Source organism: Palaemon carinicauda, chromosome 14 (assembly GCF_036898095.1).
Source record: "Palaemon carinicauda isolate YSFRI2023 chromosome 14, ASM3689809v2, whole genome shotgun sequence".
In the NCBI taxonomy this organism is placed as follows: domain Eukaryota; kingdom Metazoa; phylum Arthropoda; class Malacostraca; order Decapoda; family Palaemonidae; genus Palaemon; species Palaemon carinicauda.
In genome coordinates, this window is record NC_090738.1 from 13,569,195 (window position 1) to 13,584,194 (window position 15,000).

The 15,000-nt window shown below is 35.1% G+C and overlaps 1 protein-coding gene across 5 annotated transcripts in view; it reads right to left on the reverse strand.

The window, feature by feature from the left end:
* LOC137653104 (U-scoloptoxin(01)-Er1a-like) overlaps nt 1-15,000 on the reverse strand; it is a 176,800-nt gene that overhangs the window by 4,549 nt on the left and 157,251 nt on the right. For 2 of the 5 annotated variants that reach the window (XM_068386499.1, XM_068386495.1), the window contains exon 2: nt 10,519-10,596. The exons of the other annotated variants lie outside the window; for them this stretch is intronic. In XM_068386499.1, the coding sequence (XP_068242600.1) occupies nt 10,519-10,531 (13 nt within the window). In that variant the 5' untranslated portion in view covers nt 10,532-10,596. The remainder of the gene's footprint in view (nt 1-10,518; nt 10,597-15,000) is intronic. 5 annotated transcript variants of the gene reach the window in all.

A 15,000-nucleotide genomic window follows, 5' to 3' on the forward strand; every position in this document is an offset into this window, starting at 1 on the left:
ATCTTATTGAAATTAGTGTGGACCATTTGCCTTAGTTCGATAGGCACTGTGCATCACAAAGAACTGGCTATCCTTTGATGAATCTATCCAATGACACCTTTATGGATTTAGTTAGTCAATGGAAAGAGAAGATGACAGAATGGACCCCAGTCCCGGGCGGAGTGGGGTGCCAAGAATCTCTGTTTATAAATAGTAAAGTAAAATTAAAACTTAGTAATTGGATTGTTAGAGGCATGAATCAGATTGAGAAGTTACAGCAAGTGGAAAATTAATTTATGAAATAAAGTTTGGATATCTTGGCCACAAGTGAAACCCTTTGTAAGGTAATTGGTCAGAAAACCTTAGACCAAGACAACACACACACACACACACACACACACACACACACACACACACACACACACACACACACACACATATATATATATATATATATATATATATATATATATATATATATATATATATATATATATATATATATATATATATACTCAGGATAAACAGATGGAGTTGAAAGAGTAGGGGTAGAAATGATGATGACACGAAAAACAGAAACGACATTGAGTGGAGAGCTATAAGTAATACATTATTAATTGCAAATTTTAAATCAAAGCTCTGCAATATGAGCATCATAGTTTGTTATATAACAACAAATGATTCCCCTTAAGAAAGGAAAGACGAATACTAGGAAGAACTGCAGAGTGTAATAGATGAGTTCCCAGAGAGAGAAATGAAAATTGTGATTGATGACTTCAATGCTAAAATTGGAAGGATAATCAAGGTATAGAGAATGAAATGAGTGTTGGGGGTCTTGGGAAAGTTGAAAATGAAAATGGAGCACAATTTATAAGTTCCTATTCAACAAACAATCTTATCAGTGGAGGTACTCTTTTCCAGCATAAGGACATTCACAAATATACGTGGACTTCACCATGTGGCAACTACAAAAATTAAATAGATCACATAGCCATTAATAAAGAGAGGAGGGCTTTGAGAAATGTAAGAAGCTATAGAGAGGCAGATATTGGTAGTGATCTCCATCTCCTCATTGCCACAATGAAATTAAAACTGAAAGCACCCAGCAGAAATGTAGAAAGAATACCTAGGTTTGATACAACTAAGCTTCTAAAAATTAACACAGAGAAACATTTGCAATTGAATGTAGGAATCGATTTGCAGTCTTAGACACTTAGATGAAGAGCAGGCAATTAATGAAGAATGGTGTGATATTCAGAACATATATCAGTCAGTTGGTAGTAATATGTTGGGACACGCAGTTACAAGGAGAAAGCCATGGATATCAAATGATACTTGGGATACTATAAAACGGAGACAAAGACAGAAATTCATTGTTGAAAGTTTTCGAGGATGTAATGAATACTACAATGTAGAGCATGCTAAGTATTTCAGTATTGATAGTGAGGTCAAAAGAAAAACAACGAATGACTGGAGAGAATATTTAGACGAGACCTGACAAAGCTATGACTTCAGGGAGTGGCTATCGCTCATAGAATTAATAATGAAAGGCAATGAAGAAAAGCTATATTGGATGGAACACTTTAGTAAGATCATGAATAAGAGATATGAAGGGAATAACTTGATTGATATAACTGAAGCTGATGAAGACCTTGATGTTCCCATGAATGATTTCAATGTTTTTGAAGTTGAAGCTAGCATTAAAAAACTCAGAAGATGGATATCCCCTGGATAAAATGGAATAACTCCTGAGATGATATTAGCTGAAAATATTGACAGCCAGAATACTTACAAGATCATTTTGTATAATGTGACAAGAAGAGGCAAAACCTGATGAACGGGAGTCATGAGCTTTGGCAAAAAAAAAAAAAAAAAAAAAAAAAAAAAAAAAAAAAAAAAAAGACTGATTGCAGTAATTACAGAGGCATCTCATTTATGTCAATTATTTTGAAAATATATATTGTGCTTATTCTAAGGAAACTAGAGAGAAAGAATGAAGAAAAGCTGTGAGATGAACAAACAGGATTTAGAAAAAGGTAGAAGTTGTACTAACCCGATTTGCATTTTGAGACATGTACAGCAATGCGTAGAATATAGAAATTAACTTTTGATGGCACTTGTGGACTATGAAAAAGCCTTTGATAGTGCACTGGACTATCTTTTGAAGGGTCCTGTGTATGGAATTCCTCTTAAATATGTAAATGTGATCAAATCTGTTCATGAGCATAGCAATTGCAAAATTAATGTCAGTGGAGTCCTATGAAATGAATTTCCAGTGAACAGCGGAATACTCTAGGGGAATGTGTCACCTATGTTGTTTATCCTATTTATGGATTTTGTAATGCGTAGAACAGTTGGGGATGGTCGAGAAGGATTGGACTGGATTGGTAACAGGAAATTCGCTGACAATGAGTATGCTGATGACGCTGTCCTTATTAGCAGAACACCACAGGACTCGCAAAACTTTCTTACCAGAATGCATGAAATATCACATGAGGTTGGGCTCAAGATAAATAGAAGAAAGACAGAGGTGATGAGTACGGAATATGCAATGGAGGATGAAATATCATGGAAGGAGAAAGTATTAATGAGGTGGAATCATTTAAATGTTAAGGAACTATAAACTCTAATACAGGATCTTTAGAATTGGAGTTCAATTAAAGACTGAAAAAATAAAATCAGACAAGGGCTAAGTTAAGTAAAAATTGAAAATCAAATCGCCTGAAATTACATACAAATATAAGGTCATATATCAGTTTAGTGAGATCGGTATTACTGTATGGACATGAGACGTGATATACAAATAAGCAATATCCAACAGATTTTGCAGATTTGTAAACAAAGCACTCAGAAGAATATTGGGAGTAAAATGGCAGGAGAGGATTAGAAATGAAACTAAAAGAAAGATTACCCAAGTGCCATATGTGGAAGAAATCATGGTGAGGGGATAATGGAGAGAGAGAGAGAGAGAGAGAGAGAGAGAGAGAGAGAGAGAGAGAGAGAGAGAGAGAGAGAGAGATTAGTTCACCAAACTTTCAACTGGGTCCATAAGGCACTAAAAGAGTAGGAAGACCCAGGCCTACATGGATGAGGATTATGGAGCGTGAAGTAGGGGAAGATGAATGGAGAAGTATTAATTTAAAAGCTCAGGATAGACACTTCAGGTGAAATCTAACCGATGCCCTTTGCGTCAATAGGCGTGGGAGATGATGATGATGATCATGATGAATAATCATGGCATATGAATATAAATTACAACGGGGTGAAATGAATGAAAGGAAAACAATCAAACAATTGCAAAAAAAAGATAAACTAAAGGCAACCAATAGAGACTATTGGCGGAAGTTCTATGCAAAGGGAATAAACTATGTGGTTTTTTGCAAGCGCTGGAAGCGATCACGTGACAGTGATCACCTGTTGAGAATGTCTGGTTCGTAACTATTGATAGACTGTAGCTCTCTCTCTCTCTCTCTCTCTCTCTCTCTCTCTCTCTCTCTCTCTCTCTCTCTCTCTCTCTCTCTCTCTCTCTCTCTAATAAATACATACATACATATATATATATATATATATATATATATATATATATATATATATATATATATATATATATATATATATATATATATATATATATATATATATATATACATATACATATACATATACATATACATATACATATACATATACATATATATATATATATATATATATATATATATATATATATATATATATATATATATATATGATATATGATATGATATATGCATACATATACAGTATACATATTCTTGTTCTATTTGTATGCCTTTCACAACATTTATTTTTATTTCTTGTTTTATCTCTCTCTCTCTCTCTCTCTCTCTCTCTCTCTCTCTCTCTCTCTCTCTCTCTCTCTCTCTCTCTCTCTATATATATATATATATATATATATATCATATATATATAAATATATATATATATATATATATATATATATATCGATATATATATATATATATATATATATATATATATATATATATATATATATATATATATATACATATATATATATATAATCTAAATATATATCATATATGTATATATATATATATATATATATATATATATATATATATATCTATATATATATATATATATATATATATATATATATATATATATATATATATATGATATATGCATACAACTACAGTATATATATTCTTGTTCTGTCTGTATGCCTTTCACAACATTTATTCTTGTTTCTTGTTTTATCATCTCTCTCTCTCTCTCTCTCTCTCTCTCTCTCTCTCTCTCTCTCTCTCTCTCTCTCTCTCTCTCTCAAAACTGTCCCATTATAATTCTAAATAGGGAAACAAATTTGGGTGAAGCTTATCTCTTTTAGTGTTCTTAGAAAAAAACAAAGAATACCGGGGAACAAAGAAACAAGTAAAACATTTCTGAGGACGTAGAAGACAAAGAAAGCCACCTTCACACTACTTCACCAACCCATAAAAGGAAATAAAATTCCACCATATTGGATAGCTTATTTATTTTATTGGGTTCATGATATTGCGCTGTATAGCATAGTGCTGAGCTCGGGGAGGCCATTCGGCGACGAGGTGCTTCTGGAATCTGGAAGAAACACATGTGAAGGATAAAGGAAGAAAGGAAGTGGGAACTGAAGTCAATCACTCTACGGAATTTTCGGGCTTAATATGAAAGGGTTTGACGGGGTTGTGGTGGCCTGGTGGTAGCGTCCTTGCCTGGTGATTGCCAGACTGGGGTTCGAGTCACGCTCACGCTCGTTAGTTTATTTGGTCGCTGCAACCTCACCGTCCTTGTGAGCTATGGATGGGGGATTTGGGGGAGCCTATGGGTCTATCTGCTGAGTCGTCAGCAGGCATTGCCTGGCCTTCCTTGGCCCTAGCTTGGATGGAGAGGGGGCTTGGACGCTGATCATATGTAATATGACCAGTCTCTACGGCATTATCCAGGTTGATAGGGCAAAGTCACTGTCCCTTGCCTCTGCCATTCATGAGCGGCATTTAAACTAGTGAACGCAACCAATCAAAAATGATGCGAGCACACACAGATTCAACCCTTCCAACCACCTTGCCTTTCCTAAACACAACACAGCAAGTTGGGAAATTTGAGGGAGATTGTGGTTTCCGAGTGTCCCTCTCTGGGTACCCTCTCCCATCAGGATTTGTCTACTCCCTCTCTAGCCGAGGGACGGAGAGAAACCGAGTAATCATACGTTTGGTATTGCTGCTCTGCGTGACAGGCAAGCATCTCCCCTATATAATAAAGAGCAACTGTCTGGATATAATAAAGTTGCTCTTTATTATATAGGGGAGATGCTTTTCGACCAGCCAGCCAAGGTCACAGAATCATACGCATCATTGGTGGTTACCCATCCGGCCAGTAATCAGACCCAAAGTTGCTTTGCCCCATTCATGTGAAGTCAGGAACGCAGTCATATGGCATAAGTCACTTGCTGAGCAAAACCTAACGTAACAAAATCTCACTTAGCGATTAGAAAGAAAAAAATCTTAAGACCAAAACAAAATGAAAATCACAATTTTAGCCTTCTTCTTCTTCTTCTTCTTCTTCTTCTTCTTCTTCTTCTTCTTCTTCTTCTTCTTCTTCTTCTTCTTCTTCGTCAAAATTTTCACCACAGATAGATCTTAGGCCAGGGACAACCCAATTAAATTTTGGAAATGATCTGGATCCGGATTCTAAATTCGGATTTGCATTTTTCACAATTTCAAAGACAACTTCAAAACAAATTGACGTATTTTGACGAAATTTCCACCACAGATAAGGTCATGGTCGACGCTATTGACCTTTGGCGGAGGTCACAATACTGATGGCTCTTGTTACCATTAATATTATTATTATCTTATTATTATTATCATTATTCTAATCGCAGCACCTAAAGGTACCCTATTTTTCCATTGTTGAAACGACTAGTGTTAGTAACAAAGTGCATAACCATGAAACAATACAATCCAGGGTTATGGTAATCTATTAGATACGTCCTTGCATGGCGATCACTCGGGTTGGGTTTCTAGTCCCGCTCAAGTTCGATAGTTTCTTGTAGGGTCTGCAACCTTACCATCCATGTGAGCTAAGAATGGGGTGTTTTGGGGGAGTCTATCAGCAGCCATTGCCTGGCTATCCCTGTTTCTAGCTTGGGTGAAGAGGAGGTTTGGGTGCTAATCATATTCATAAACAACCTTTAAAGAAAATGCATTTCCGAGAAGGCTCAACTCTTAAACGATTCGTCCTCTGGACGTGAAGCTTAACAACGATGAACCCCAGGCGAAAGTGACGACGGAAAACATGATGATTACGCTTGATGAGGATGATGAGGATGATGGCCCTTGCCTCTTCTTCGAAGAATAATACTCATGAATAATCATGGAGTATTGCCGATACTCATCACGCGAGTGGAAGTTACAACCTGAGCAAGAAACGGGATCCATTGACGAAGATCATTTGCACGGGATATCTCCGGTTGATGCGGGAAGGAGACTCAGGGGTAAAAGGGCTTTGAGAGAGAGAGAGAGAGAGAGAGAGAGAGAGAGAGAGAGAGAGAGAGAGAGAGAGAGAGAGAGAGAATTCTTATGTCCTTAACTTCTCACCATTTAATCATTATTTACTGGTTTATATGATCTTATGAAAGCGATTCTATAAAGTGGAGATTATTATCAGTATTTTTCCTAGCTAAGCTACAACCCTAGTTAGAGGAACAGGTTACTATAAGCCCAAGGGCCTCTAAATGGACAAATAGCTCGGTGAAGAAAGGAAATAAGGAAATAAATAAACTAAAAGAGAAATAATGAACAATTAAAATAAAATATTTAAAGAGCATTAACAACACTAAAATAAATATTTCCTATATAAACTATAACTATATAAAATATGATCTTTCTCCAACTTTATTTTATAGGTAGTAGGATAGCCAAGGTACCAGCCACCCGTTGAGATACTACCGCTAGAGAGTTATGGCGTCCTTTGACTGGCCAGACAGTACTACATTGGATGCTCCTCTCAGGTTACGGTTCATTTTCCCTTTGCCTACTCACACCAAATAGTCTGGCCTATTTTTACATATTCTCCTCTGTCCTCATACACCAGACAACACTGAAATTGCCAAACAATTCTTCTTCACCCAAAGGGTTACTGAACTGTAATTGTTCAGTGGCCACTTTCCTCTTGGTAAGGGTAGAAGACACTCTTTAGCTATGGGAAGCAGCTCTTCTAGGAGAAGGACACTCCAAATTCAATCCACAGCTCTCTAGTCTTGGACAGTGCCATAGCCTCTGTACCATGGTCTTCCACTGTCTTGGGTTAGAGTTCTCTTGCTTGAGGGTACACTCGGACACACTATTCTATCTTTTTTCTCTTCCTCTTGTTTTCTTACCATTATAGATTATATAGAAGATTTTTATTCTAATGTTACTGTTCTTAAAATATTTTATTTTTCCTTGTTTCCTTTCCTCACTGGGCCATTTTCCCTGTTAGAGCCCCTGGGCTTATAGCATTCTGCTTTTCCAAATAGGGTTGTAGCTTAGCAATTAATAATAATAATAATAATAATAATAATAATAATAATAATAATAATAATACTGAGCCATGCTTTACACTTCAGAGAGAATATGACGTGTATATATTTGCAAAGATATGTGTATATTTATACATATACATGGATATATGTACAGTACATATACGTACATATGTATAAATATGCATTTACGCTAATATATATATATATATATATATATATATATATATATATATATATATATATATATATATATATATATATATATATATAAATATATATATATATGAGCGTATAAATATACTGTATATATGTACATATATACATATATATACACATATATACATATATATATATATATATATATATATATATATATATATATATATATATATATATATATATATTAGACAAATATGAAGGGAAACTGAGAAACAAAGAGGTTATACTGGTGATTGACAGTTTAAAACCCGTTGCAATTTCTGAATATATTACGGAAGTGCGTGTTAACTAACTGTAATAAAAGGTAGTTATACAGCTTCGTTAAAAATAGTGATAAACGGTAATGAAAAGATAGGACATTCACACTCATCAGCAATATCTTTATGCTAATCTATATTTTCCCTAAATTATGGTGTGCTATTAACGATAATAGACCTACGGCAATATATTTTCCACTGAAGCTCTTAAGAAGTTTCGAATCAATGATACTGGTAATAGCAAAAAATTGTTATAATAATAATAATAATAATAATAATAATAATAATAATAATAATAATAATAATAATAATAATAATAATAATAATACGCAAACGTTTCAGCATTTAGTTAACAAATTACCAGATAAGGAAACAAATACAATTTAAATTGAGAAGGACGTTTTATATACCTAATATTGTATGTGGCCCGTCAAAAATGTCGACTAAATATCTACTGAGAGAGAGAGAGAGAGAGAGAGAGAGAGAGAGAGAGAGAGAGAGAGAGAGAGAGAGAGAGATTAAAAAAAAAAAAACACACACACACTCACAGATTCAACCCTTCCAACCCCCTCCCAATTTCCTCTTGGGGTACCCTCTATCACCAGGGTATGACTACTCCCTCTTCACCCTACCCAAGGGACGAAGAGAGATCGAGCAGTTATTCGTCTGGCAATGCCGCTGAGCGTGACCAGAAAGATATATGTATACTTCCATACATAGACAGACACTCTTTCTACTATATAGGGGAGATTGGTAGATAATTTCTACAGGTTATGAGATTTTGTAATTACATATCTTCTTGATAGTTTGTAACTTAATGATTTTCAAAACTTTTCAAGAATATTTCTCCCCATTTTCCTGAGTATATTTACATTTCACACTCCATTTATGAATGCTTCGATTCATTTGATATTACGCAACTTGTCACTATGGAGGAATCTCCAAACAAAGCCATGATTAAATTTTTTTTTTCAACCGGTTCAAAAAATATTCTGTAATTTACAGCTCCAAAGACTAGAAAGGTTTACTTTGATTTCTTTATGTAACTGGGCATAATATGGGTTCTGGTGGCCGATGTGGTAACATCCATGACAGGTGAACACCAGACTGGGGTTCGAGTCCCGCTCAAACTCGTTAGTTTCTTTGGTCGCTGCAACCATACCATCCTTGTGAGCTAAGGATGTGTGGTTTGGGAGAGCCTATAGGTCTATCTACTGAGTCATCAGCAGCCATTGCCTGGCCCTCCTAGCTTGGGTGGAGAAGGGGCTTGGGCGCTGATCATAAGTATATATGGTCAGTCTCTAGGGCATTGCTTGCTCGATAGGGCAATGTCACTGTCCCTTGTCCCTGCCATTCATGAGCGACCTTTAAACCTTTAAACATGATTGTAACCTAAACACACTTACTGGGAATAAAGGTATGGTAATACCCCATAAAGACTAAACGAAGTTATAATAAAAAAAAAAATCTCAAATGTTATTTGTGCTTCTCTCCTTGTATTACCAAAAGGTAGAATTAAACCACTCCCATACTGACCTATTACACACACAAGATACATTTACTTGAGAGGCATCACTATTTTTCTTTCTAAAAAATAATAGTAAAGTAAAGGAGCATGTCTCATATTACAGGCTTGCTTTAAACTGCTAACAACTACTTGTACATAAAATATTGTTTAAGCTTATAACAGATCATATATTCATTTGTTTTTAACGACAATGAAAAAGCTAAATAGACAGACCTTACAGGATAATCGGAATATTTATACAAATTAAATAAGCCACATAAATCACGTAGTCGATTACCAGCATTATCAACTTCACTTCACACTCACGCTCAAGCTCGAAAATTTCTTTTAGTGTCTGCAACCTCACCAGCCTTGTGAGCTAAGGATGGAAGGGGCGGGAGGGGGCGCTCCATGAGTCTACCTGCTGTATCATCAGCAGCTATTGGGTAGGGAGGAGGCTTGGGCGCTGATCATATGTATACATGGTCAGTCTCTAGGGCATTATCCTTATAACCAGGGAACTGTCACTGTCCTATCATGGGGATTATGGTCAGTCTGTACTGTACTGTATAACAAAGATATTGCTGATGAGTGCGAAAATCATGTATAACAGCAAAATATATTACTGTAGGTCTATTCCTGTTAATGGCACACCATAATTTAGGGAAAGTATAGATTATTATAAAGATAATGCTGATGAGTGCGAAACTCCTGTATAACCGTGTATGGTTGGCATTTAAAAAGGATTCATCTCATTTATAGAACTCGATAATTTTACCAAATAATAAACATAGTTCATAAATGGCCAAAATATGCCTGACTCTTCAATGTCTATCTCCATTCCCAACGTAAAAATAACTTTATTTATATCGTATCTCATTCAATTTCAACAAATCATTCCTCGCGAAAAAAATGTCTATTTGTTTATATTACTCGAAGACTCTAGATATCTTTTGTGTTTCGAAAGCAAAAGTCTATTGACATGTACTTACTGAAGGGTGGCATCACACTTCAAGACCAATCTTGTCGTGTGCCCAAAATCTTATGAGATAATTCATGTTGCTTCATACCTGAAAGAAACAGATAAATTTTATTAAGTGCGTGATCCTTGTAAATTTCGTCATATATACCAAGTTTAGTAAATATCAAATATGTTACGACAAAGAATTATATGGCTACGCCTAAACACGTTTAAATGAACTAAACTATGAGGGTTTGTGTTTTCCTAAAATAATTAGTGTCTTCTAAAATGTCATTTTTTCAGTTTAATTAATAGTTTTGTCAACATAAACAACACTAATAAATAACCATCGATCCCGTATGTCATGCTTAAGATCAATAACAACAACAGTATAATAACAAGTAAAAGATTAAAAGAAATATTTCTGTACTTAATACAGAAGTATCTCCCCTATATAATATAGGAAAAGTGTCTGGTTATACTGTATATATATATATATATATATATATATATATATATATATATATATATATATATATATATATATATATATATATATATATATATATATATATATATATATATATATGTATGTAATATGTTATCTTTCTGGTCACGATTAGTAGCATTGCCAGACGTATAACTACCTGGTCTCTCCCCGTACGTCGGTCGGTAGAGGGAGTAGGAATACCCTAGTAAGAGGGGCGGTAGTTAAGAAACGAGGAAGGTGGTAGTAAACGTTGAATCTGTGTCGCGCATGCGTGTATGTGCACATCTATCTAAAGTGTAGCCGTAATTTTGACGGGTCGCGTACACTAGTACCACCATGACGGGGAGGAACAGATGTAGTGGTGTTGAAGACCCCCAAGGCCTGCCTCTGTACCCTGCTCAATTAGTTTTATATCCTATTCTACACCTGAATCCGTACCCTCACTGTCAAGCCCTGGGAAACGAGGTACAGTTGGACACAGGAGTCCCTGGTACACCTCGTTCCAGAGAAACGCACCCTGTTACACCCTTACTTCCCAGCGAGTAAGCAAACAAATAGGGTAGAATGATATGGCAGATATGGTGGGTTGAGGTAATACAGGAACTCGCCGAGCAATAAGGGTGTGACATGGTGCACTTCTTCAGAGCGAGGGGTACCAAGAATTCCTATGTCCAACTGTACTTTCCCTGATTGTATTATCCTTTTAAAATCTACTCCGTGACCTTTGTACCCCGATCACACAGTCTCCCAAAACTGGTCGTCGGGACCGAAGGCGAGGGTCGTCCATAACTGTCACCATCATTGTCATAAACATCATCTTTATTTTCTGTAATTACTGTCATGGATATCTGGTCGTATTTATACAAGCGATTCCTACGTTATCTTATAGTGGCATAGCCCCTCTCTCTCTCTCTCTCTCTCTCTCTCTCTCTCTCTCTCTCTCTCTCTCTCTCTCTCTCTCTACTATCATTACAGCAGTTATGAAGTACAGGAAATTTTTCAAGAATTTAAACAGCCTAAGAATATTGAATGAATTATAAAGTTATAAATGTCTCTCATGAATAGAAGAGGCAAGGGACAATGATACTGCCCTTGCAGGAGATAATGCCCTAGACACTGACCATATTTACACATAATCAGTGTCCAAGATCCCCCTCTACCCAATCTCAGCAAGTACACCTAATGGCTACCGCAAACTAACCCCCATCCTTAGACCACAATGATGCTAAGATTGCAGACAATACAAGAAACTATCAAACTTGAGTATGACTCGAACTCCCGTCCAGAAGATCATAGACAGATTATTTTAATTTCAATGATTTGTTATTATTATTATTATTATTATTATTATTATTATTATTATTGTGTACGTAACCCGTCAAAAATGGCGGCTAAATATTCAGATAGATATGTATGCACACGCACCCTCTCCCACCAGGTTATGACTACTCACTCTCCCACCTACCCGAGGGATAAGGAAAGCTGAACGTGACCGGAAAGAGATATATATATTATTATGACAACAGCGAATTACGTAAATTCCCGAGCTCGAAAACTCACCTACTTTTTATCACAATTCAATACACAATAGAAAACTACCTCCGAGCTCTGAGAATAATACGCAACTCCCAGAGAATAATATATATGAACACTAAATATCTAAACAAAACAAAACTGGGTGATTACTTAACGTGAACTATTCTAAAACCAACCTCTTCGGTTCTTAGTCAAGAATGCAAGCCATGTACTGGAATAATATTGGTGATCGAAATGATGCACACTTTTACAAAAATAAATATAATCTATAAAAATTACAATAATTCAAAATAATTAACACCAAAATTAAACACTCGAAATTTAAATCTGAACTAGACCTTAGAATTATGACTAAACACTTAAAAAATAATAATATAATATAACTTGTTTCACTGGAAATTAATTTAAGAAAATATTTAATTTTGACAATTAATGAAAAAGTTAACATAACACTAATGATTAAAAAAAAATGACACATTTACGTAACTGTTACTCTCACGTCTTTTGGTTCACGCAAGGTTACAGAATGGCTGAGCAAAATTTTTTATTGTACTTCACTTTTAACTAATTTCACAAGGCCAGTTGTAAATAATCTTCAATATAGAATTTACTGGTAATATTCACTTCCCTTTACTTCAAATCAGATACAAAAATATTTCAACGTTTCACGAAAATCAAGCATTTAAATTCTGTTACATATTCCAATCAAAATTCTATTCGCAAATCTTGGAATAACAGCCCAAAGTGGCAGCTACATCGCGCTACAAATCTCTGGACTAGAACAGGCCACTTACGGAAACTAAACCTTTCAACATACAACGTTAGGACCCTGTCTCGAGAAGAAGATCTTGCTGTGTTACTACTAGAGCTGCAATAAATTAATTGGGATATATAGGATTAAGTGAAATTAAAAGAACTGGGGATTCTTATAAAGAGTTAAAAGAGGGGCATATGTTCGCTTCAGAGGATATGAAAGGAACAAAGAAAAGGAGTAGTTTATCTTATCAATAAAATTCTTGCAGTTGACATAAAAGAATTCTGTATTACTGGTGATAGAATTGCAGGATTAATGTCAAATTAAATAAGAAGTATAAACTGAAGATCATTCAAACATATGCATCAACAACATCCCATGCAAAGGAAGAAAGATCTGGAAATATCTATGAAAAAAATATAAGACTTAATTTACATTTCTTTTGGGTCAAAAGAGGAGAGGAGAATCAGCAGTAGGTACATTTGGAGTAGGCACAAGGAGTGACAGAGGAGACACATTTGTAGAAATTGACATGGAGAAGCCCAAATAGAGAAACGAAAAATGTAATAGTTTTTATTCTCAAGGAAAAAGTCAATTTTGTTAAAAATGTAACAGTGTTAAACAAGTTAAAATTTGTTTAGATCTAAGGAAGGAGAAAAAAAAAATAATTTTAAGAAGGAAAACAAACACTCTTTTAATAAGAGAAAAATCTGACAAGTTTAGTTTAACAATACAAAACAGATACTCTTAGCTACAGGATAAAATGGAAGCAAGTAAAAAAGAAATGAACAGTAATTCAAGTAAATATGTATTGGAATCAGAGCAAGAGATAGGAGGACCAAAACCCTATTAAAGAAAAGACCGGAAAAGAGGGTAAAATCAAAGAGAGGTGAAATAGAATTACAGACCTATCCAAAACAATAAACAAACTAAAAACCCAAGATATTCGTAAACACAATCAGACCAAAACTGAGGAAACACTAAAGAAAAGATGCATCAAATTGATGTAAAGAAGACTTGGAACTGGGTGCCAACAGATGTTTGCTTTAAAGGGTGAAAATGGAAATATCAACAATAAAGATGGAGTGATTAAAATTGCAGAGGATTTCTATACAATGGTATACAATAGTGATATAAAAAATAACTTTGCCAATAGAAATAATGAAACACCTGAGACTGGTACAACGTAACAGTAGGAGATGTAAAGAAATGATTAAAAAGGCATGAAAAGAGGCAAAGCAGCAGGAGAAGATGGCCCAACAATGGATTTAATAATAGATGGAGATTTCCTAGTAGTAAAATTCGCTGAACTTTGCGCAAAATATCTGCGAGATGCTCTATACCTACAGCTTGGAAAAATGTCATTACATTAATTCACAAAAAGGGAGACACAAAAGACCTGATAAATTACCGTCCAGTAAGTTTGCTCTCTCTAATATATAAAATATTTACAAAGATCATATTTTGCCGAACAGAAAGACAACTAGACTTTAATTAACCAAAAGAGCAGGAAGGCTTTAGAAGTGGGTATTCAACAAATGACCATATTCATGTAATTACCCAGCTAATGGAAGACTCAACAGGATATGACAAAGCACTGTGTATGGCCTTTATAGACTATGAGAAAGCTTTTGATTCTGACAAAACTTCAACAGTAATGAAAACCCTTCAGAGACATGGGTCAGGTGAATCTTATGTTAGAACACTTAGATAATCATGCAGGAAGTACAGCA